This window comes from Balaenoptera physalus (assembly GCF_965194825.1).
Source record: "Balaenoptera physalus genome assembly, chromosome: X".
Lineage (NCBI taxonomy): Eukaryota > Metazoa > Chordata > Mammalia > Artiodactyla > Balaenopteridae > Balaenoptera > Balaenoptera physalus.
Genome location: NC_138903.1, coordinates 60,448,281 through 60,474,393, shown reverse-complemented (window position 1 = coordinate 60,474,393; position 26,113 = coordinate 60,448,281). Strand labels below are relative to the sequence as shown.

Here is a 26,113-nt window from a genome sequence, read left to right as displayed (position 1 = left end):
CTCCCCATTTCCTCCTCGCTATCCTTTCAGAGCAGTCTCAGCCTTCTTATTCCATATTCCAGTCCTTCCCACATCCCCGCCAGAATGTAGCTATGTTAACAGAGTCATAACTGTGGTTTTGAACCAAAACCTCCAGTTCCTCCTGTTTAACCTCCTCTGCTCCGTGCAGTCCAATTCAAGCACTGCAGGTGGTCACAGGTGGGTGGCTGCTTCCTCCTTTCCCCGCTTTTTCACAATCTTGTGGAAGTGTCAGGAATGGGAGCCTTTCCGCAGACTCCATCATGGTGTCTTCACCTGTGATACGTTCTTCCTTTTTAAATATAACCCTGTCAAGTCTCACTTAAATACCTCCTTCCTGACTCTGCCTCCTGGCTCCCTGGGCTCTCAGGGAGGAGAATCCTGTTCTGATTTATCAGGTCCCCTTTTAAGAAGAATGCCGTGTGCTCAAGAAACCCAATCCCCATGGTAATGCCACTCAAGAGGTCACTTGTCCATGTCTAACCACATCTGCATTTGCAATGAAACAACAGGGTCATTGCGGGGCCCCTTCCCCAGGGAGGAAAGTAAGGAAGGTCCATAGAGCTTCTCTCTCACGGAGAGACAGGAGTCTTAGCGTTTTCCCTGCACTTAGCAGCAAAAGATTGAATCTGCCCAGTTTCGAGATCTAGCTAATTTTAAGATGCCAAACAGGAAAGCCATCTCCCTTCAGATTTGGGCAGCTTCCAAGTCAGGCTTATTCAGCGCCCAAGTTTCAATTCCGGCAAGTGTACTGGAAAAAACAGGGAATCTGTAGTCAGGAGATAAGGCTGTAAGCCTCAGCTCTGCCACGGACGTATACTTTGGGTAAATCCCTTCCTCTCCCTGAGCCTTAGTTTCTCCATCAGTAAAACGAGGAGCTTGGCCTCGATGATTTCTCTAAGTTTCCTCCCAAGACTGAGGTTTCATAAGGAGGACTGACTTACCCCTGGCAGTCAGGAAACTTCCCTAGCCTGGTTATAAAGTCTGCTTCTCTCTCACTCTTCTCTGAGTGGCACAGACACAGGGGATGGTGCATAGTAGGCTGTCCTCTGTCCCAGAATGTCCAGGCCTAACAGTGATTTTTGAGCTAGAGGGGCTTCTGTGGGGAGTGTGAACTTTAGTGTCAAGATTGTGAGTCTCCTGTGATTCTTAATGTAATTTTGGAAGAATTAGAGCCAGAAACTCCTGCAGTGAAAGTGAATAATGGTTGCAGTGTAAACAGAGAATGTTCACTTATGAAAATGCTAGAAGGCATCTGGGAACAAGCTCCTGCTGGGATCTAGTTCTGCAGCTGGTCCTCTTTGCTCCTCTGCAACCAGGTTTAGGTAACTGTGCTTCTCATCCTTGCATCCTTACAGAAAGTTGGCCCACAGAAGAGCATGTACAAAATGGCCCCTGGACCAAGAAGATGACTTTAGAGGACTGTCTTCCTTCTCTGGATTTCCTTACTTTAACAGAGCACCTCACGATACAAAAGCCCAGAGACTTTTGTACTTATCAAGTTACCCTGTGTAGTCTTAGATGCAAGAATACACACGTTCTTTTAGTGAAGCTCAAATTGTTGAAAGAACGAACTAAAAGCAAGAGAAGGGGAGAGAGAGAGTTATGGGAAGGGGAAAATTCCATTAAAGGATGGAAATTAAATGAACAACTCAATTACCTCTTCAGGCATGTGTCTATTCACTGTGTCCAAGGAAATCAGTATTAAATGGCTTCTAAATCACTTTCAGCCAAGGCAAATGTTTAAAGCCTATGTGCATTCTCTTCCCAATAGTGGCCCACATACAAGGTAGCAGTGCTGGGCAGTGATTCGAGTCACTGCCAGAGGCATTGGGATCTCTTGAGTTTGTAATTTCAGAGCTTCTCGCCTAGACAACTGCCTTCCATTACCACCAGCAAGTGTGTTCTCTCGGTGCTCAGCCCTTGGATGACACTTCAAATGGGTGTTGCTCCCCACCACACACATGCCCTATATTTGGGTAAATCACTAGCCTACTTGCTGTTCCCCCAGACACGACATGTTCTTTCATGCCTCTGAGAGATTTCAGTATGTAGTTTTCTTTGCTGGGATATTCTTCCCCTTCTTTTTTTTCCTCATCCTTCAAAGTCTAGGTTAGATAATGTTTTCTCTGAGATGTGGGACCAAACATGAGAAGCTCATGCTTCTATGACTGCACTTTTTAAAATACTGTACTTCAGTTATTTGTGTGTGCTTCCGTGATTCCAACTATACCGGGAGATTTTGGAGGGTAGGAACCATTTTTCTTCATCTCTGTATCTCTCTTCCTGACAATTACAAGATGCTTATTCACTGTCTAGTGAATGAGTGAGTGGAAGAAAAACTTAGTGGCTGTCATTAGAAAGTGCTCTCAAGTCTACCTATTAAGAAAGAAAGGAAGGGGACTTCTCTGGTGGTGCAGTGGTTAAGAATCAATGCAAGGGACACAGGTTCGATCCCTGGTCCGGGAAGATCCCACATGCTACGGAGCAACTAAGCCAGTGCACCACAACTACTGAGCCTGCATGCCACAACTACTGAAGCCCATGTGTTACAACTACTCAAGCCCACATGCTTAGAGCCCATGCTCTGCAACAAGAGAAGCCACAGCAATAAGAGGTACATGCACTGCAACGAAGAATAGCCCCTGCTCGCTGCAATTAGAGAAAGCCCGCATGCAGCAACGAAGACCCAATGCAGCCAAAAATAAATAAATAAATAAATAAATAAATTTATTAAAAAAAAGAAAGAAAGAAAGGAAGTCATCCCTGGGCTTGTGTTAGGAGCAGAGGGTGTCCTTGTCCAGGCCAGGGGAGCTTTCTAGGTTTGTTAAAATTTCTGTCTTAAAGGGATGTGATAAGAATAAGAATTTGAAAGTCAAATTTGGGCTTCCCTTGTGGCACAGTGTTTAAGAATCCGCCTGCCAATGCAGGGGACACGGGTTCGAACCCTGGTCCAGGAAGTTTCCACATGCCGCGGAGCAACTAAGCCCCATGTGCCACAACTACTGAGCCTGCACTCTAGATCCCGCAAGCCACAACTACTGAAGCCCGCGTGCCTAGAACCCATGCTCCGCAACAAGAGAAGCCACCGCAATGAGAAACCCGTGCACTGCAACGAAGAGTAGCCCTCGCTCTCTGCAACTAGAGAAAGCCCGTGCGCAGCAACAAAGACCCAACACAGCCAAAAATAAATAAATAAATAAATAAATTTATAAAAAAAAAAGAAAGTCACATTTACTTTCTTAAAAGACAGAATAGCTTGGTGAATGCCCAGGCTCCACAAAGAAAGGTTTCCTCACTGACTCCAGTTCTCTGGCTATTTCCCAATTTTGCTCAGCTCAGGTCCTTAGGGGCCAGGCCATTCTTCAGCTTCTTTACAACAGGGACACAGATTTCCCATGTGGGCCATGGCATCTCAAGCCACCAGAGTACCCTAGTACTCAGAGAAGTGGCAGGAGGCAGCTGAAGCCGGTCTTTTGGGCCTAGTCTGGGGTTGATAATCTACTCTGTAAAGCTCCAGAAATGTTAACAGACAGAATCATTTTGCTTAGAGCATTTTAATGAAAACTCATGAATTTCACTCTAGTTTCCTCCCAGGTCAGAACGCAGAAAAAAATAGGTACTTAAAACTGGTTTCGTGGTTGGTTCTTTTAGTCCTAAGGAGTGGACCGCATTGCCTGGTCCTGTCTTTTGGAACCTGTTCTGTCTTTGGGTTCTCCTCTTCAAGCAGGCAAGCACTCGTACAAACTTGTGGGCCATTCCCATTGCAAGTACACTGGAGACTTACAGACCCAACAATGGCACAATGGATCCACTCAACTAGGAGATTCTTGGAAAAGACTAAATGATCAGGGTACTACTACAGCTGAGTTTTTCCATCACAGAGAAAATGATATTGAAACCCCAGAGCAAGAAATACCTTCCCTGACTATCTGAGAAATAAGAGAGGGATAGCTTTTAGGCCAAAAAATAGGGTACTGACATCTTTCAGGAGGTAGTATACCTAGTCCCTACAAGCAGTCTCAGGACTTCATTCATACCTGGCCACTGATTTGATAAAGGAGGGGAAGAAGGGGAGAAAGGAGAAGGGCAGGGGAAAGAGTAAGGAAGAATGAAGGAAAGAGATGTAAAATGAATTGTATGGAAGAGGGAGCAAGAAAGAAAAGCAAAAACAACTTTCACATGTTGCTAGGAAGCAATTCTATCTTTCATGGATCATCACTGAAAAATGATATATATTTCTTATTCCTTGGAAGCTACAATACTCAAGAAGATCACACGTGATTGAGTAAAATAATGGACAACCAGCGTTGTCCATTAAACAACGCTTTTCTAATTTTAGAAAAGACATGACAGCAATTTTACAAAATCAGGAGCTTGACTTACCCTTTTTCTTGTTTTTAACTGGACCTGTTAAAAAGAGAAAATGGAAAATTAAGTCACTGGAAATTAACATAAAGTGTTTATTCTTCAAGACAGTCACAGGAGGAATCCCCAAGACACTGCAAATTTGAGGGAGCCCCATGCCAAGGGTCAGGTTATTGGCAAGGTATCACCCAACTATCAAACCTCCCCAATCTGTCTCTGACTGTTGTAACAATAAAGTTACAAGGAAGATTCTTCCCTAGGAAGAAAAGTCTTTCAGGCTTATTAGTCTTTGGAGTGAGGGAATGGGTACTTCACCATAAAGATGAAATGCCCAGAAATGCAGAACTCAACAACCTTAGGACGGCATTCCATTAATTATGCAAGTCCTGAGACTGAAGAGTCACGCATTCAGGTCAGGAACTGATGTGAAGTCTCATGTGTTGAAGCTGGAAGGAAAAAAGGGTCATTTTCATGGAAGGAGCAGAGCAGCGGCAGTTTACTTTTTAGTCACTTCCTTATCGTTATTCAAATTGTTAGTTATTAAAACAGTGCAACCATAATACATTCATTTGGGGGCCACATGCACTCCCACTGTAATTTAACATAAGTTAACAGACACTTTAAAAGAAGTGTCAACAGTTTCATCGACAATGAAATCACAAGCATTTTCTGGGGAATTACTTCTAAAGAAAACATTTCTAATCAATTGAGGGCACTCAGAAAACCCAAGGCTTTTCTCATATAGTTAGGTAACAATCACTCCTCAGACATACACAGTTTAGGTGTCTCCCAGACATGCAGGCATGTTTTTCCCTACTGGGGACTCAATTCACTTCATTCTGTAGGTGGATTTGATTTTCTTTAGGTGCACATATTTAAAAATCTGTTCCAAACTCCCATGAAGACCCTACTGGACAACATTAAACCCCTGTCAGTGCCCTCAGGAGCTCACAAAAAGACCAGCATTTGTATATTGTTTTATAGACTAAAAAATCTATTTCCATCTATCATCTCATTTTATTCTTGCAACAAGCTTGGAATGATCTTTACCTATAAAAGCAGGCTCTATCAAAGATTCTGTCTGAGCAGACTTCAATCAGAAGTCAGTAAAGTCTCTAACTTGGAGGGCTGCCAGCGTGGCCATCAGAGCTTGCACAGGTCCCTCGAAAACCAATGTCAGTGTAGACTTCCCTGGCAAAGTAATTTCACGTGCAACAGTAGGTATTATTATGCGCAGGGGATGTTTATGGTTGGGTTAAGCAACCTGCTGCACTTAAGGTCATGGATCCTCCATTCTTTTATCCTCATTTTTTCTCTCTTTCTCTCCTCTCAGTTCTTGTTCTTCTTTCTTTACTGCCTATCTTTTATGTTTTTAACAACATTGAGAGCTTCTGAGAATGTACACAGAGGTTCTGGCAAGGAAGCACAGCTACACAGATACTACTGACTAAGAGGCAGCCTGAGAAGGGCCACCTCCTTGAACCAGAAAGCTGTTTGGGGAAGGATTTACACAGAAAGGCCTAACCCCATCAACCAGCTACCAGCCAACCAGTCAGCCACCTCAGCCTGGGAAAGCAGTGAGATGACAGCCATTGCAGCCACTGGCCTCATAGACAGATTGTGTTAGCCCTGGCCAAGTTTCTGACCATTTCAGCTGGTTAAAGGGTAAGTACTATTACATCAGACTTCAAATCAGGCTTTGAGGAAATCAGACGATCACCATACACCTAGTCTTTATTGAGCACACCTAGGGAAGGCACAGTAAATAATGAAACACAACTCTCCTCAGAGAACTTACAGTTGAATAAGAAAGTACTAAAGGGGGGAGACTTAAGGAATTATACTGGCTAGTTGAGGAAAAATAAACTCCTGGAGGAAGTCTGACCTATATCTACAAGGGAAGTTTGACCTATATCTACAAGGGAAAAGAGGGAAAGGGAAGTTAAAAATTTTTCGTTAACTTTTATGAGATGGATGGACCTAGAGTCTGTCATACAGAGTGAAGTAAGTCAGAAAGAGGAAAACAAATACTGTATGCTAACACGCATATATGGAATCTTAAAAAAAAAGGTTCTGAAGAACCTAGGGGCAGGACAGGAATAAAGACGCAGACGTAGAGAATGGACTTGAGGACACAGGGAGGGGAAAGAGTAAGCTGGGATGAAGTGAGAGAGTGGCATGGACATATATACACTACCAAATGTAAAATAGATAGCTAGTGGGAAGCAGCCACATAGCACAGGGAGATCAGCTCGGTGCTTTGTGACCATCTAGAGGGGTGGGATAGGGAGGGTGGGAGGGAGAAGCAAGAGGGAGGGGATATAGGAATATATGTATACGTATAGCTGACTTACTTTGTTATACAGAAGAAGCTAACACACCATTGTAAAGCAATTATACTCCAATAAAGATGTTAAAAAAATTGTGTTAACTTTTATTATTTTATACCAGAAATACCTACTCATTATACATACTTAAATGCATGCACACCTACATACATAGAAAAGGGGAGCAAAAAGGAAAAAAATAGCTTAAAAAAAACTACTCACAAATAACCACTATTAACATTTTCTGCATATCTAGAAATTTCCTATGCATATAAATATGTATTTTTACAAAGTGGGATCAAATAAAAATGTTGTTTGATAACTTTCTTCTATGTCAATAACTACATTTCTACATTACCATTTTAAATTTGGATACACCAGCATTATATAGGTAGCTCTTTATATTTTTTTCTAGTTCTTTCATGATTTCATTTTTCGTATTTAAATCTTTAATTAATCTGGTATAGATTTGGTATACAGTGGGAGGCAAGGAGCTAACTAAAATTTTTATCTTTATTTTCCAAAATGGCCATGCCATGAAGAGTGCTGAGAATAACAGGGGCTCAAAGCCCTATCTTCCACTTCTTCTTGTGTCACAGAAGGGCTCCCAGAGAGCTTCCATCTATTCAGTGGACATTTGGCATATCCCTCAGAAAAAAATGAGGATGAAAAAATATGGACAAGATTATCCTTAGATTGTATCGCACTTCCCATAGGTGCTAGTGAGTACATCATTTCAGCAGTATAGGAGTTCTAGCTCCCCGGTATTTTCTCTCTAGAAGACGGAAAACCACCATGGCCAGTAAATAAGTCTTATGAGTTTCAACATGGTCCTCTAAGCCCTGGTTCTGTATCTGCCATTCTCATTTCTTTCGTTTGAGGCCATTGTGGTTTCCCGTCTTCTAGAGAGAAAATACCAGGGAAGCTAGAACTATCCCATATTAGATATGAGCATCTTGACCAGAGCAAAAGCAGTAACCTCTGCTGAGTTCTATACCTTTTTAGATATATTGATTTATTTTCTCTATACGCTTCAGAACCTTTTTCATGCTTACTCAGAGCACTACCACTGTCACATGTCTGTTTCCGTGGTAACAGTCTACATTTCTCTATCATTCTAATACCCTCTACTTGTAACCATCATGCTTTCTCCAGGCAAACCCCACAAATACATCAGAGTGGGACAGACAGCTGTGCAGTCCTTGGAACTGCTTTTATAGTAGTAAATTTGAGATCTGACAGGTTTTGATCAATGTGGCCAGGCTGTTTGCTATCTGATATTAAGAAAAGGGGGTTTTGTAATAGCATCAGGGCCATGGAAGCCAGCAGCAGTCCTAGCCTGAGTCTGGTCCTGACTCAATCACAAACTGACAATAAGGCAAGTGGGCCATTTTCTTCTGATTCTTCATCTTCTAACTTAGGGAATACTTTGTACACATTGTCCCTATTCAAGCCTAGGGTTCTGATGAAGATAAATGACACCATAACTAAAGCTAACATTTATTGAATATATATGAGCCATGCACTGTGCTAGATGCTTTACATATCTCATTTAGGTCTTATGACAATCCAGCAAAGTAGTTATTATTATGCTTATTTTATAGATGAAGAGATGGATTAAATTAATTACACAAAGCCACACATCCTGTACATATTTTCAGGTAAGCTGAAACTTCAGAAAGATTCATGTTTTTCTAGATGTGTTTTGAAAATTAAAAAATAAATGTATATATTTCCAATTTCTGGCTTCACGTGTCAAGCACTTGAAAGCCATCACTCCCATACTCACGATAAGAAAAAACTGAGCAAACTTAAAATCACTTCCTAGATTCATCAGAGAATTGAGGTCACAAGGCAAACTGCTGTTCTGTAAGATGGAGAGACAGACCGGTGGATATGGAGACTCATAGCAGACTAGGTGAAGAAGCCTGCAGCTGAAGCCAGTATCAGTAAGAATACTTTAAAACTGTAATCGACAAATTGCTAGATGCTCAGTGTGGACTAGCTCAAGGGCTAAAAATCCCCAGTGGGCCCAGCCTTAGGGGCTTCTCCACACTTTCATGCATTTTACCTGCAAGAGCACTACCAGGTTCTCAGAGTGAAGACTGGAGAAAAATTCTCTTGTCCTTCTAGCAAGGGGAGAGGAAAAGCAGCCATTTTGAAATATATCCAGACCTCTCTATTCTCTTTAACAAGGTCTGCCCTCAAGGAAAACTTTTATCAGAGCCTAACTGATTGGGGTTTTACCAGAGCTGAACTGACCTGGGGGATAGGAAATACCCAACTCAGGCACACTAAAAGATTGAGACCTAATCATAAGACTAATGAATGCTTCCATTCTACCCACACTTTATCATCACATTAACAGCACTCCTGTATAAGAGGGGATTACAGCTAAAAACACTGACAGAGCTTTATTTACAATAGCCAGGACATGGAAGCAACCTAAGTGTCCATCAACAGATGAATGGATAAAGAAGATGTGGCACATATATACAATGGAATATTACTCAGCCATAAAAAGAAATGAAATTGAGCTATTTGTAGTGAGGTGGATGGACAGAGTCTGTCATACAGAGTGAAGTAAGTCAGAAAGAGAAAAACAAATACCGTATGCTAACACATATATATGGAATCTAAAAAAAAAAAAAAGGTTCTGAAGAACCTAGGGGCAGGACAGGAATAAAGACGCAGATGTAGAGAATGGACTTGAGGACACGGGGAGGGGGAAGGGTAAGTTGGGACGAAGTGAGAGAGTGGCATGGACATATATACACTACCAAATGTAAAATAGATAGCTAGTGGGAAGCAGCCGCATAGCACAGGGAGATTAGCTCGGTGCTTTGTGACCACCTAGAGGGGTGGGATAGGGAGAATGGGAGGGAGACGCAAGAAGGGGGAGGTATGGGGATATATGTATATATATAGCTGATTCACTTTGTTATAAAGCAGAAACTAACACACCATTATAAAGCAATTATACTCCGATAAAGATGTTAAACAAACAAAAACAAACAAACAAAAAAACCACTGCAAGTCTCAGACCCTACTTAAGAAGTTTCCAGGGACATCCAAAGACCACATGAAGAGACTAAGATAAGAACTATGGAGACAATTTTAGCCTCTGACACCACAGTTACAGCAAACAGTAAACACAGCCTAACTCTTAGTCAGATGAGCATAAAACCTTACATTACTGGTCTACCTACCTCAGTTACTTTTACCCAGTATATCATGTCTAGCTTTCAGCCAAAAATTACAAGGCATATTAAAAGGCTAAAAATACAGTCTGCAGACATAAACCAAGCATCAGAACGAGACTCAGAAATGAAAGAGGAGATATTACAGCTGATACCACAGAAACACAAAGGCTCTTAAGAGACTACAATTATGTGCCAACAATTTGGACAACCTAGAAGAAATGAATGAATTCCTGGAAACATACAATGTATTAAGACTGAATAATGATAAAATAGAAAATCTGAACAGACTGATTACTAGAAGGAAATTAAATCAGTAATCAAAAACCTCCCAACAAACAAAAGTCCAGGAACAGAAGGCTTAACTGGTGAATTCTACCAAACATTCAAAGACAATTGAATTAATAGCTATCCTTCTCAAACTCTTCCAAAAATTTGAAGAGGAAGGAACTCTCCCAAACTCATTTTACGAGGCCAGCATTACCCTGATATCCAAGTCACATGAGGATGCCATAAGAAAAAAAAATACAAGCCAATATTCCTTATGAACATAGATGCAAAAGTCCTCAACAAAATAATAGGAAACCAGTCAACAATACATTAAAAAGATCATACACACTATGATCAAGTGAGAATTATTCCAGGAATGCAAGGATGATTCAATATTTGCAAGTCAGTCAATGTGATATGCCACATTACCAAAATGAGCGATAAAAATCATATGATCATCTCAATAGAGGAAGAAAAAAACATTTGACAAAATTCAACATCCATTTATGATAAAACTCTCAAAAAGTGTGTTACCTCAACTTAATAAAGGCCATATTAGCTGACAAGTTAGCTAACAAGTCCACAGCTAACTTCATACTCAATGGTGAAAAGCTGGAAGCTTTTCCTCTAAGATCAGGAAAAAGACAAGGATGCCCACTCTTGCTACTTTTATTCAACACAGTATTGGAAGTCCTAGCCACAGTAATTAGGCTAAACAAATAAATAAATAAAAGGCATCCAAATTGGAAAGGAAGAAGCAGCACTATCACTATTTGTACATGATATGATATTATATATAGAAAACCCTGAAGACTCCATCAAAAAACTGTTAGAACTAATAAAGTTGCGGGATACAAAAATCAATACACAAAAATCACTTCTGTTTCTATCTGCTAATAATGAACTATCAGAAAGAGAAATTAAGAAAACAATTCCATTTAAAATTGCACTAAAAAGAATAAAATACCTAAAAATAAGTTAAACCAAGGAGGTGGTGACTCACTCAGAAGGCTCAGATGATGGTTAGCATTTTTCAGCAATAAAGTATTTTTTCATTTAAAAAAACCCAAGGAGGTGAAAGACCTGTATATTGAAAACTAAAAGACATTAATGAAAGAAAATGAAGACACAAATAAATGGAAAGATATTCCATGCTCATGGATTGGAAGAATTAATATTGTTAAAATGTCCATACTGCCCAAAGAAATATAAGATTCAGTGCAATCCTTATCACAATTTCAATGGCATTTTTTTCACAGAAATAGGACAAACAACCTCAAAATTTGTATGGAACCATAAAAGCCTCCAAATAGCCAAAGCAATGTTGAGAAAGAAGAAAAAAGCTGGAGGCATCATACTCCCTGATTTCAAACTATATTGCAAAATTATAGTAATTAAAACAGTATAGTATTGCATAACAATAGACACATAGCTCAATGGAACAGAATAGAGAGCCTAGAAATAAACCCACACATATGTGGTCAATTAATTTATGACAATGGAGCCAAGAATATGCAATGGGAAAAGGATAGTCTCTTCAAAAAATAGTGTTGGTATAATTGAACAATCACATGCAAAAGAATGAAACCAGAGCACTATCTTACATCATACACAAAAATTAACTCAAAATGGATTAAAGACTTGAAACCATAAAACTCCTAGAAGAAAACATAGGTAGTAAGCTACTTGACATAAGTCTTGGTGATAATTTTTTGAATCTGACACCAAAAGAAAAAGAAACAAAAGCAAAAATAAACAAGTGGGACTACATCAAACTAAAAAGCTTCTACACAGCAAAGGAAACCATCAACATAATGAAAAGGCAGCCTATTGAATGGGAGAAAATATTTTCAAATCATATATTTGATAAGGGCTAACATCCAAAATATATGAAGCACTCATCCAACTCAATGGCAAAATACCCAAACAACCCAATTTAAAAATGGGCAGGACATCTGAATAGACATTTTTTTCCAAAGACATCCAGATGGCCAACCAGTGCATGAAAAGATGCTCTACATCATTTATCATCAGGGAAATACAAATCAAAACCACAGTGAAATACCACCTCACACTTGTTAGAATGGCTATTATCAAAAAGACAAGAAATAACAGGTGTTGGCGAGGATGTGGAGAAAAGGGAACATTTATGCACTGTTGATGGGAATATAAATTGGTGCAGCCACTATGGAAAAGAGTATGGAAGTCCCTCAAGAGATTAAAAATAGAACTACCAATTAATCCAGCAATTCCACTCCTGGGTATTTATCTGAAGAAAAAACTAACCCAGATATATATATACGTATATATATATATATATATATATATATATATATATATATATATATATACACGCACCCCCATGTTCATTGGCGCATTATTGATGATAGCCAAGATGTGGAAACAACCTAAGTGTCCATCAGTAGATGAATGGATAAAGAAGATGTGGTATAACATACACAATGGAATATTACTCAGCAATAAAAAAGAATGGAATCTTGTCAGTTGCAACAACATAGATGGACCTTGAGGGCATTATTCTAAGTGAAATAAGTCAGACAGAGAAAGTCAAATACCATATGTATGATCTCTCTTATATGCAGAATTAAAAAAAAATAGATAGATAAACAAACAAACAAACCAAGCTCATAGATACAGAGAACAGACTGGTGGCTGCCAGAGGTGAGGGTTGAGGTGTAGGAGAAATGGGTGAACCTTTTTAAAGTTTAAGTACATTGAATTAAAAGATAAAAAGTTGGCTATCAAAAAAAAAAAAAACAAACAAACAAAAAACCAACCCACTATAAAGGAATGCCTTTGATGGTAAAGAATTAGTGAGCTTGAAGATGTCAATAGAAACTTTATACATGAAATGCAAAGATAAAAAAAAATGAAAAAGATGGAACAGAATGTCCAAAGATTGTGGTACAATTACAAATGAGGTTATATACACATAATGGGAATACCAGAAGAAGAAAGAGAGGAAGAAACAGAGGAAATATTTGAAGTAATATCAAATAAGAGTTTTCTAAAAGTAATGACAGACACCAAACTTCAGATCCAGGAAGCTCAGAGAATATCAAGTAGGACAAATACCAAAAAGTTGACCCCTAGGCATATCATATTCAAACTGCAGAAAATCAAAGACAAAGAGACAATCTTTAAAGAAGCTAGAGGGGGGTAAAAGGATAAAAATTACATTGGCTTCTCTTCAGAAAACATTCAAGCAAGAAGAGGGTGCAGTGAAATATTTAAAGTGTTAAAAGAAAAAAACACCAAGCTAGGATTATGTATCCAGCAAAATTATTCTTCAAAAATGAAGTTGAAATAAAGACTTTCTCAGACAAACAAAAATTGATTGAATTTGTTGCCAGGAGACCTGCCTTATAAGAAATGTTAAAAGAAGTTCTTCAGAAAAGGAAAATGATATAGGTCAGAAATTTGGATCCACATAAAGAAAGGAAGAGCATTAGAGAAGGAATTCATGAAAGTAAAATCAAATCTTTTATTTTACTTATTCTTAATTGATTTAATAGATAATAGTTTACTCAGAATAATAATAGCAAAGATGTATTCAGTGATTATAGCTTATGGATAAGTAAAACAAATGACAGCAATGCTATAAGGGATGGGGGGAGGAATTGGGACTACTCTGCTATAAGGTACTTGCACTACCTCTGAAGTGCTATAACGTTATTTGAAAGCGAACTTGAATAAGTCATAAATGTGTATCTCAAACTCTAGGGCAACCACTAAAAATTTTTTAAAGTATAATTGATATAAGAGAGGAAAGAAAATGGAATCATATAAAATGCTTGATTAAAACCAGAGAAGGCAGAAAGAGTGGAAGACAGAAAAAGAAACAAAGAAATGGACAATGAATAGAAAACAGCTACAAATATAGTAGATATTAATCCAACTATATCAATAATCACTTTAAATGTGAATGGTATAAATACACCAATTAAAAGACAGAAACTGCCAGAGTGGATAAAAAAACAATACCCAACTAACTATATGTTATCTGTAAGAAACACACTTTACATATAAAGATAAAGGTAGATTAAAAGTAAAGGGATAGTGAAAGATATACCATGCTAACACTAATCAAAAGCAAGCTAATTTCAGACAAAGCTGACTTCAGAGGAAGGAAAATGATCAGGAAGGAAGAGAGGCATTATATAGTGATAGAGGGGTCAATTCTCCAAGACATAAGATCCTTTAATGTGTATGTGGCTAACAACAGAGTGTCACAAAATTGAGGCAAAATCTGATGAACCCACTATTATAGAGACTTCAACATCCCTCAGTCTGTAATTGAAATATCCAGCAGGCATAAAATCAGTAAGGATATATTGAGCTGAATAGCACCATCAATCAACTAGATCTAATTGACATTTATAAAATACTTCATCCAACAATAGCAGGATATACAGTCTTCTCAAGTTCACATGGAACATTCACTAAGATAAACATTATGTGTTATAAAACATACCTTAGCAAATTTAAAAGCATAGGTATCATACAAACTATATACTCACATTACAATGGAATTAAAATAGAAATCAATAACAGAAAGTAGTTGGAAAATCATATATATTACAACAGGAAAAAGATCTAAATGATTTTGGAAAATATTTAATCTAAGCTTCCACTTCAGGAAACTAGAAAAAGAAGAGCAAATTAAATTCAGAGTAAGCCCAAGAGAAGAAACGATTAGAATCAGAGCAAATATAAATGAAATTGAAAACAGGAAAGCAATAGAAAAAAAAATCAATGAAACAAAAAGCTGGTTCTTTGAAAAGATGAATAAAATTGATAAACCCTTACCCAGGCTAACCAAGAAAGGGAGCAAGAAGACACAAATTACTAATATCAGAAATGAAAGAAGGGCCATTACTACTGCTCTCATGTACATTAAAAGGATAATAAAATAATATTATGAACAAAACAAATCTGCCCACAAATTTGATAACTTAGATGAAATTGGCTAATTATTTGAAAGATACAATCTATCAAAACTCATATAAGAAGAAATATATAATCTGTACGTATAATATGTAAAGGATAACTTGTTTATATATTAAAGAAATTGACTATATAATCTGAATAGGCCTAAACATATTAAAGAAATTGAATCAACAGTTAATAACCTTCTAAAACAGAAAGTACCAGGCCCAGATGGTTTCACTGGTGGATTTTACCAAACATTTAGGGAAGAAATTATACCAATTCTCTACAACCTCTTGCAGAAAACAGAAGCAGATGGAACAATTCCTAACTCATTCCATGAAGCTAGCAGTACCCTAATGCCAAAGCCAAAGACATTATAAGAAAGGAAAACTACAGACCAACATCTCATTGAAAATAGTTGCAAAAACCCTCAACAAAATATTAGCAAGTCAAATTCAACAACGTTAAGAGAATTATACACCACGACCAAGTGGAATTTATTCCTGGTGCACAAGGCTGATTCAATATTCAAAAATAAATTAACTTAATCCATCATACAGCAACAGGCTTAAGAAGAAAAAGCATATGATTGTATCAATAGATGCAGAAAAATCATTTGACAAAATCCAAGATCCATTCATGATAACAGCTCTCATCAAATTAGGAATAGAGGGGAAATTCATCAATTCGATAAAAAATCTACAAAAAAATCTGTAGTTAATATCATACTTATGCTGAGAAACTAGATGACTTCACACTAAGACTGAGTACAAGGCAAGGATGTCCTCTCTCACCACTCTAATTCAACATCACACTGGAGCTCCTAGCTAATGCAATAAGGTAAGACAAGAAAAGAAAAGGCATACAGATTGGGAAGAAAGAAATAAAACTGTCTTTGTTTGCAGATGACATGATTTTCTATGTAAAAAATCCCAGAGCATTGACCAAAAAGCTCCTGGAACTAATAAGCAAATATAATAAGGCTGTGAGATACAAGCCCAATATACAAAAGTCAATTACTTTCCTATACTAACAATGAACAACTGGAATTTGAAATTAAAAAAAAAACACTTTAGCACCAAAAAAAGGAGAAATATTTATGCATAAATCAAACAGAATATGTACAAGATCTATATGAGGAAAACTATAAAACTCTGATGAAAGAAATAAAAGCCTAAATAAATGGAATGATATTCTGTGTTCATGGATAGGAAGACTCAGTATTGTTAAAATGTCATTTCTTTTTAACTTGATCTATAGACTCAATGTAACCCCAAGTAAAAATCCCAGCAAGTTATTTTGTGGATACAAAAACCTCTGATTCTATATTTTATATGGAAAGGAAAAAGACTCACAATATTCAACACAGTATTGAAGAATAAGAACAAAGTTGGAGGGCTAAAACTACCTGATTCAAAATTTAGCATAAAGCTATGGTAACCAAGATAGTGTGGTATTGGTGGAATAACAGACATATAGATTAATGGACCAGAATAGGGAGCCCAGAAATAGACCCAAACAAATATAGTCAACTGATTTTTGACAAAGGAGCAAAGGCAATCCAATGGAGAAAGAATAGTTTTTTTGACAAATGGTGCTGGAACAAGTGGACATGCCCATGCAAAAAAGAATCTAGACACTGTCCTTATAACTTCCACAAAAATAAACTCAAAATGGATCACAGAACTAAATGTAAAACAGAAAACTCTAAAACTCCTAGAAGTCCCCCGGGCTCCCAGCATCTGGGCAGGTGGACCCCGGCTCCTCACAATCAGCCTCCGGCCAGGGCTTGCCCCGTGCTCTGGTCCCTTGCCCCACAGCCCCCCAGCTCCTGGGGCCACTGCTCTGGCCAGCACGCCTCCATTGGCGACAGACCCATGGAGGAAAGAGGGGAACTCAGCCTGACCGGCGCCAAACAGAACACCGGAGTGTGGCTGGTGAAGGTTCCTAAATATTTGTCACAGCAATGGGTTAAAGGTCCTGGAAGAGGTGAAGTTGGGAAACTGTGGATTGACAAAAATCAAGGAAGGATGGAGGTGTCATTTACTTTGAATGAGGCTCTTGCAAATATTCATGATATTGGTGGAAAATCAGGTTCAGGCAGTGCTCCTAGAGTACATATATTTGTCTTGCAAAGTGTTGGGGTACACACATTAACAGTGTCTACTGAGAGCTCATCAGATAAGCTTTCACTGGAAGGAATAGTGGTACAAAGAGGTGAATGCTGACCCACTGCCAGTGAAAAGTACGAGATTAAAGAGATTACAAATAGAAGAACCTTCCAAACCTGTAAGGCTATTACAGCAACTGAACAAAGTTGTGACAACCAATTACAAACCTGTTGCTAATCATCAATACAATATTGCATATGAAAGGAAAAAGAAAGAAGATGGAAAACGAGCTCGAGCTGATAACACATGTTAGACATGCTGTTTTCAGCTTTTGAGAAACATCAATATTAATCTTAAGGACTTGGTGGACATCACAAAACAGCCTGTGTCGTACCTGAAGGAAATCTTAAAAGAAATTGGTATTCAAAATGTAAAAGGGATCCACAAAAACACATGGGAGCTGAAGCCAGAGTACAGACGTTATCAAGGAGGAGAAAAGAGTGATTAAGAACATTCAAAGCCTGCCTGCTAACAGAACAACTAAAGTGTGATGAGCTAAGCAAATGGCCTTGATATGTGAATCTTTGTGCACCATCTGTTACAGGGGGAAAATGACGGGTACTTTAACTTCTCTAGGTAAATTTTTTAAAACAATAATTCTTTTTCTTTTTAACAGTTGAAATGAAATTTTATTATTTTTTAAATTTAATTTTATTTATTTTTTTATACAGCAGGTTCTTATTAGTCATCCATTTTATACACCTCAGTGTATACATGTCAAACCCAATCTACCAATTCACCACACCACCACCCCCACCCCCCTGCTGCTTTCCCCCCTTGGTGTCCATGTTTTTTCTCTACTACTGTGTCTCAATTTCTGCTCTGCAAACCGGTTCATCTGTACAATTTTCTAGGTTCCACATATATGCGTTAACATACGATATTTGTTTTTCTCTTTCTGACTTACTTCACTCTGTATGAGAGTCTCTAGATGCATCCACGTCTCTACAAATGACCCAATTTCATTCCTTTTTATGGCTGAGTAATATTCCATTGTATATATGTACCACACCTTCTTTATCCATTCGTCTGTCGATGGGCATTTAGGTTTCTTCCACGACCTGGCTATTGTAAATAGTGCTGCAATGAACATTGGGGTGCATATGTCTTTTTGAATTGTGGTTTTCTCTGGGTATATGCCCAGTAGTGGGATTGCTGGGTTGTATGGTAGTTCTATTTTTAGTTTTTTAAGAAACCTCCATACTGTTCTCCATAGTGGCTGTATCAATTTACATTCCCACCAACAGTACAAGAGGGTTCCCTTTTCTCCACACCCTCTGCAGCATTTGTTGTTTGTAGATTTTCTGATGATGCCCATTCTAACTGGTGTGAGGTGATACCTCATTGTAGTTTTGATTTGCATTCCTCTAATAATTAGTGATGTTGAGCAGCTTTTCATGTGCTTCTTGGCCATCTGTATGTCTTCTTTGGAGAAATGTGTATTTAGGTCTTCTGCCCATTTTTGGATTGGGTTGTTTGTTTTTTTAATATTGAGCTACGTGAGCTGTTTATATATTCTGGAGATTAATCCTTTGTCCAATGATTCGTTTGCAAATATTTTCTCCCATTCTGAGGGTTGTCTTTTCATCTTGTTTATGATTTCCTTTGCTGTGCAAAAGCTTTTAAATTTCATTAGGTCCCATTTGTTTATTTTTGTGTTTATTTCCATTACTCTAGGAGGTGGATCAAAAAAGATCTTGTTGTGGTTTATGTCAGAGTGTTCTTCCTATGTTTTCCTCTAAGAGTTTTATAGTGCCTGGTCTTACATTTAAGTCTCTAATCCATTTTGGCTTTACTTTTGTGTATGATGTTAAGGAGTGTTCTAATTTCATTCTTTTACATGTAGCTGTCCAGTTTTCCCAGCACCGCTTATTGAAGAGACTGTCTTTTCTCCATTGTATATCCTTGCCTCCTTTGCCATAGATTAGTTGACCATAGGTGCGTGGGTTTATCTCTGGGCTTTCTATCCTGTTCCATTGATCTATATTTCTGTTTTTGTGCCAGTACCATATTGTCTTGATTACTGTAGTTTTGTAGTATGATCTGAAGTCAGGGAGTCTGATTCCTCCAGCTCCGTTTTTTCCCCTCAAGACTGCTTTGGCTATTTGGGGTTTTTTGTGTTTCCACACAAATTTTAAGATTTTTTGTTCTACTTCTGTAGAAAATGCCATTGGTAATTTGATAGGGATTGCATTGAATCTGCAGATTGCTTTGGGTAGTATAGTCATTTTCACAATATTGATTCTTCCAATACAGGAACATGGTATATCTCTCCATCTGTTTGTATCATCTTTAATTTCTTTCATCAGTGTCTTATTGTTTTCTGCATACAGGTCTTTTGTCTCCCTAGATAGGTTTATTCCTAGGTATTTTATTTTTGCTATTGCAATGGTAAATGGGAGTGTTTCCTTAATTTCTCTTTCAGATTTTTTATCATTAGTGTATAGGAATGCAAGAGATTTCTGTGCATTAATTTTGTATCCTGCAACTTTATCAAATTCATTGATTACCTCTAGTAGTTTTCTGGTGGCATCTTTAGGATTCTCTATGTATAGTATCATGTCATCTGCAAACAGCAACAGTTTTACTTCTTCTTTTACAATTTGTATTCCTTTTATTTCTTTCTCTTCTCTGATTGCCGTGGCTAGGACTTCCAAAACTATGTTGAATAAGAGTGGTGAGAGTGGACATCCTTGCCTTATTCCTGATCTTAGAGGAAATGCTTTCAGTTTTTCACCATTGAGAATGATGTTTGCTGTGGGTTTGTCATATATGGCCTTTATTATGTTGAGGTAGGTTCCCTCTATGCCTGCTTTCTGGAGAGTTTTTAATCATAAATAGGTGTTGAATTTTGTCAAAAGCTTTTTCGGCATCTATTGAGATGATCATATGGTGTTTATTCTTCAATTTGTTAATACACTGTATCACCGTGTTTGCATATATTGAAGAATCCTTGTATCTCTGAGATAAATCCCACTTGATCATGGTGTATGATCCTTTTAATGTGTTGTTGGTTTCTGTTTGCTAGTATTTTGTTGAGGATTTTTGCATCTACATTCATCAGTGATATTGGTCTGTAATTTTCTTTTTTTGTAGTATCTTTGTCTGGTTTTGGTATCGGGGTGATGGTGGTCTCACAGAATGAGTTTGGGAGTTTTCCTTCCTCTGCAATTTTTTGGAAGAGTTTGAGAAGGATGGGTGTTAGCTCTTCTCTAAATGTTTTTTTTAATATATAGATTTATTTATTTTTATTTATTTATTTTTGGTTGCATTGGGTCTTCATTTCTGCTCGCGGGCTTTCTCTAGTTGAAACAAGCGGGAGCTGCTCTTCGCTGCAGTGCGCGAGCTTCTCATTGGGGTGGCTTCTCTTGTTGTGGAGCACAGGCTCTAGGCGCGTGGGCTTCAGTAGTTGTGGCACATGGGCTCAGTAGTTGTGGCTCGTGGGCTCTAGAGCGCAGGCTCAGTAGTTGTGGTGTACGGGCTTAGCTGCTCCGCAGCATGTGGGATCTTCCTGAACCAGGGCCCGAACCCATGTCCCCTTCTTTAGTAGGCAGATTCTTAACCACTGTGCCACCAGGGAAGTACCAAAGATTGCATCTCTTCTCTAAATGTTTGATAGAATTCACCTGTGAAGCCATCTGGTCCTGGACTTTTGTTTGTTCGAAGATTTTTAATCACAGTTTCAATTCCATTACTTGTGATTGGTCTGTTCATATTTTCTATTTCTTCCTGGTTCAGTCTTGGAAGTTTATACCTTTCTAAGAATTTGTCCATTTCTTTCAGGTTGTCCATTTTATGGGCATAGAGTTGCTTGTAGTAGTCTCTTAGGATGCTTTGTATTTCTGCAGTGTCTGTTTTAACTTGTCCTTTTTCATTTCTAATTTTATTAAAACAGTAATTCTTGTAAAGTTGTTTAAGTGATTTCTGAGGAAAAAGAACACATTTATTTATAGACTTAACTTGTATTTAACCAGATTATTCATGATGGGCTTAGGGGTTGGGGGTTGAAGAAGGTTTTTCTTTTTAAATATTGACTTTTAAAATGTAAAATTAGGAAATGTTTTCTAAATGAGGACTCCCCGTCCTTTTTCTCTCTGAGGAGTTGAGGTAATACAGATTCAAAGTGAATGGCATAGCAGGAAAAAAGTAGTCAACTACAGAAACTCTCAAAAGGAATTAAAAGGCCAAAGTTCCTTATTCTGAAACAAAACAAAACAAAACAGAAGAAAACAAAAAACCTCCTAGAAAATAACATATGAAAAAAATCTACCTGACCCTGGGTTTGGCAGTGGATTTTCAGGTAGAGCTCCCAAAGCACAATCCATGAAAGAAAAAAATTGTTAAACCTGGACTTCATTAAAATTAAAAACTTCTGTTCTGAGAAAGACACTGTTAAGTTAATCAAAACACAAACCACAGACTGGGAGAGAGTATTTGCAAAACACATATCTGGTAAAGGACTGGTATCCAGTATATAAAAAGAACACTTAAAACTCAACAATTAGAAAACAAATAATCCAATTAAGAAATGGGCAAAAGATTGAAACAGACACCTCACCAAAGAAGATATATAGATTACAAATAAGCATATGATGCTCAACATCATATGTCATTAGGGAAATGCAAATTAAGCATGAGCTAGCACTGCACACCTACTAGAATCGCTAAAATCTGAAATACTGACAATACTAACTGCAGGCAAGGATGCAGGGCAACAGGAACTCTCATTCATTGCGGGTGGGAATGCAAAATAGTATAGGCACATTGAAAGAAAGTTTGGCAGTTTCTTACAAAGCTAAAAATAGTCTTACCACACAACCCAGTAATCACACTCCTAGGTTTGCCCAAATTTGTTGAAAACTTATATTCAAACAAAAACCTGCACATGAATGTTTATAGCAGCTTTATTCATGATTGCCAAAAATGGGAAGCAATTAAAATATCATTCAATAGGTGAATGGATAAACAAACTGTGGTCCATCATACAATGGAATATTATTCAGCAATCAAAAGAAATAAGCTATCAAACCACACAAAGACATGGAGGAACTTTAAATGCATATTGCTAAGTGAAAGAGGCCAGTCTGAAAAGGCTACATACTGCATGATTCCAACTGTGTGACATTCTGGAAAAGGCAAAACTGTGGACACAGTAAAAAGATAAGTGGTTGCAAAGGGTTGGGGGAGAGAGTATATGGGGACTATTTCTGCTCTATTTTCCTATAAACCTAAAACTTCTCTAAAACATAGTCTATTAACTACGAAAATAAATTTATAAAACATCCACCAGTTTAAAAGCAACACTGAACTGCATATAGTTCAACATAGACCTCAAAGCCCTGGCTCTGTATCCACTATGCCCCCTCCCCACCCTCTTCCATACACCTCTTGCCTCTGTACCTTCCTTCATGCCATACCCTCTGCCTGAAGTGCCCTTCTTCAGTCCATCTTTTTCTCAGTGCCTACTCATTCTTTAAGACTCAGCTCAGGCCACAATTCCTTTGTGTTCCCCTAATAAACTATTGCACCTATCAAATTATAATTTTCTGATTATGTGATTGTTCAATTTACTAAATTTTTAACTCCTTGAGGGCAAGGGCTATGCCTTATTCATCTCTGTATCTCCAGCACCTAAAGCATATCTTTTATAGTAAGTGCTCAGTACAATGTTTGTTGAATGAATAAATGAACGACTGAAGGAAGTGGACAAAGATTCTTCTGACTCCAAGTTCATTGTACTTTCTACTGAATCATAGTCATGCTAAGAATACCAATAACAGCATCAAAAATTGCCAGTCAATTTACAGAGTTGTCTTGCAGACTAAATAAGTGAAAGTGATGTGCTCATAGTAGGTACTCAATAAACGTTAATTTAATTTCATTTGTTCTTTGGTTATATAGGTAGTAGGCTCCCCACTTTCATGCTTCCCTCCCTTTATATAGAGAGCTACACCAGAAAACTGGACATGGCCAAGATTTCTTCAGTGATAAGCAATAAGGAGGAAAGTAAGGACAATGGCTGGCAGATGAGGATTGGAAATTTTTATTAAGAAAAAAAAAAACAACCTTCAACATATTCTGTATCTTCAAATCTTATAACCTTCATAGTTTACTTCATGTTCTATCTCACACCATAAGAATTGTAAACAGACAGAATGCACAAATACATGTGGCAAGTTCAATACATTTGAAGAAGATGGAAGCCATTAGCTTCAAAGAAGAGTGAGAATTTTGAATGAGCACCACATGGAATGCCCGTGTTCAGAGCCCAGATTACAGTTCCAACATCTGCTCTAAGCATGACAAAAAGGCAAGAAAAGGTAGGGCTGTGCAAGTTGATTCCCACCCCACCCCATCACATCCCAATCTCTAAAGTATTTCCGATGTGAGAAGGCTTGCATTCTTCATCCAAGGATTTCCTCTCTAGCCTTTGCAGCAGGGGCTCATGCTTGAGGCCTCAGGCTCCACAAAGCAATTGACTCCATGAGTTAAGTTATGATCAGCTGTGAAACTTTTCTGGCTCAGTTCTGGTTTGGTTTGGGAAAGACAAAAATATTGTCAAGAATATCAAAATATTACTGTGATTCAGGCAACACTAAAACAGTCACACTAACTGCTGACATTTTAGACGCCTAATGGTCTCTCAAAGTTCCATGAAGTATAGATTCCTTCATGTCACCAGAGATGTTCCCAAAGTGACAAACGTATGTTTTTGCTGAAGAAATATTTTGCGACATCAAGTCTTTGGTCACTTTCGTGGTTAGGATGAAAACGCCAGGCCTAAGAGCAGCAGTCTGTGAGGAGGATTGTAAAGATGAATGGAATGGATTGTGTCGTCTAGTGCAGTGTTTTTACACTACGTTCCAGACAGTACCAGGGTCCTGTGTGATATTAACAGATGTCCTCAGGAAAAGGATGCTTTGATCAAAAAGAGTTTGGGAAAAAATAGGGTTAAGGAAAAATAAACAGATTTCTTCACTGAAGGCTTCTCAAATCTTTTAATACACGAACGAGAAATGTGACTCTCCAGAGTGGAATATGAAATGCAGCATTTCCCAAACCTATTTGGCCAGAGAACGTTTTTCGAAAAAGACCTATCTATCTCTTGTTGAATTAATGTTCTGGATTATACTGTTCGGTAAATACTAAGATTGTGGAAAGAGCTTGAGCTTTGTTATTCTTTCAGAACTGGGCTGGAATTCTAGTTCTAACATTCAATACCTGTGCGATCTTGGGCAAGTTACTTCAATTCTTTGAATTTTTTCATTTATGAAAATTGGGACAATAATATCTACCTCAAAAGAAATGTCAGCAGGATTAAGTGAGATAATGCACAGTACTTAGCACAATGCCTGGAATGTATAGGTACTCAAGAAATAGCAGCTATAATCATCACATTCATTTCTCATCACCATTATTATCGACACATCTGTGCCTGACAGGCGTGCCAAAACAGCTTCAAAATAGGTCGGGCCTGAGGACACAAATGGCTATATTTCTGATTGCTTTGGGAACTGAGTGTAAGAAGAGAACTGGACTAGTGGCCTGGAGATATAGCTCTATGACTTATTTGCTGTCTGACATTGGGCAAAGCACTTCACCTGTCTGCATTTCTCTCTCCTTCTGCCAAATATAGGTATGGACTAGGAGACCTCTTACTCTAAAATCCTGTGAACCTCAGCTCTAAAATGCTGTATAAGAGATTTATAAATTTATTGTTGAAGAAATCTGTGATACAGGTTAAATCCAATTATAAAGTATGGTCCTGTATAACAAAGCTATTTTTATGATCCAGCAGATGGCTGGCAGAAACAGTGCTTTGCCAATCTGGTTACAATGAACTCTGTATAGTGAATAATTCTAACAATTGCTTTCTCTGATCCTTGACCCTATAATCGTCACGCTCTAACATTGCTCTAATCAACTAAAGAACTTGATTATGTGTTGTTTTCTTTGTAGACACAGAGAGGGGACCTGAGTTAAGCTAAGCTATAGAATTTCTAGCTGAGACGTTTATGTCCGATTTCATTATTTTAGAGCCGAGGAAACAGGACAGGAGAGGTTAAGTAACTTGTCAGGGGTCACACAGCCAGTAAGTAGCAGAGCTTCGAATGGGTGTTTGGACTAAATGATTCATCATCTAAGAACTTAGACATATTACTGCAAACTCTCATTCAGACCATATATAAAAATGTTAAATGGGGGCTTCCCTGGTGGCGCAGTGGTTGGGAGTCTGCCTGCTGATGCAGGGGACACGGGTTCGAGCCCTGGTCTGGGAAGATCCCACATGCCGCGGAGCAACTGGGCCCGTGAGCCACAGCTACTGAGCCTGCGCGTCTGGAGCCTGTGCTCCACAACAAGAGAGGCTGCGATAGTGAGAGGCCCGCGCACCGCGATGAAGAGTGGCCCCCGCTTGCCGCAACTAGGGAAAGCCCTTGCACAGAAACGAAGACCCAACACAGCCAAAAATAAATAAATTAATTAATTAATAAAAAAAAATTAAAAAAAAATGTTAAATGAAACCAGAAATGGCTATTATAGAAACTCGACTGTTTATGCTTCCCAACCAAGTAAGATGTGTGTTTGTCATTACCCTTTATCCCTGCATTCAAGCCCTCTTCATAGGATGGTCCCTCTAATTGCACAGTGCATGGTGACACAACTTAAAGCATGATAACCTTTGCTGCAGAGCTTCAATTAAAGGTTTTTTTAATGTCCAAATGCATTACACCCTTAGCTCCCTTTAGATACATGCACAATTCCTTCCACAAAGGCCGCTATTACTCAAGTATGTATTTTTCATTTT

General features: G+C 38.2%; 1 protein-coding gene and 1 pseudogene across 5 annotated transcripts in view; one reads left to right on the top strand and one right to left on the bottom strand.

The window, feature by feature from the left end:
* EDA (ectodysplasin A) overlaps positions 1-26,113 on the bottom strand; it is a 362,661-nt gene that overhangs the window by 9,176 nt on the left and 327,372 nt on the right. For all 4 annotated transcript variants that reach the window (XM_082446036.1, XM_082446037.1, XM_082446038.1 and 1 more), the window contains exon 3: positions 4,405-4,428. In XM_082446036.1, the coding sequence (XP_082302162.1) occupies positions 4,405-4,428 (24 nt within the window). The remainder of the gene's footprint in view (positions 1-4,404; positions 4,429-26,113) is intronic.
* On the top strand, positions 9,111-25,502 carry LOC309652336 (general transcription factor IIF subunit 2 pseudogene; annotated as a pseudogene). Its single transcript has one exon. The product of its transcript is annotated as a general transcription factor IIF subunit 2 pseudogene (transcript).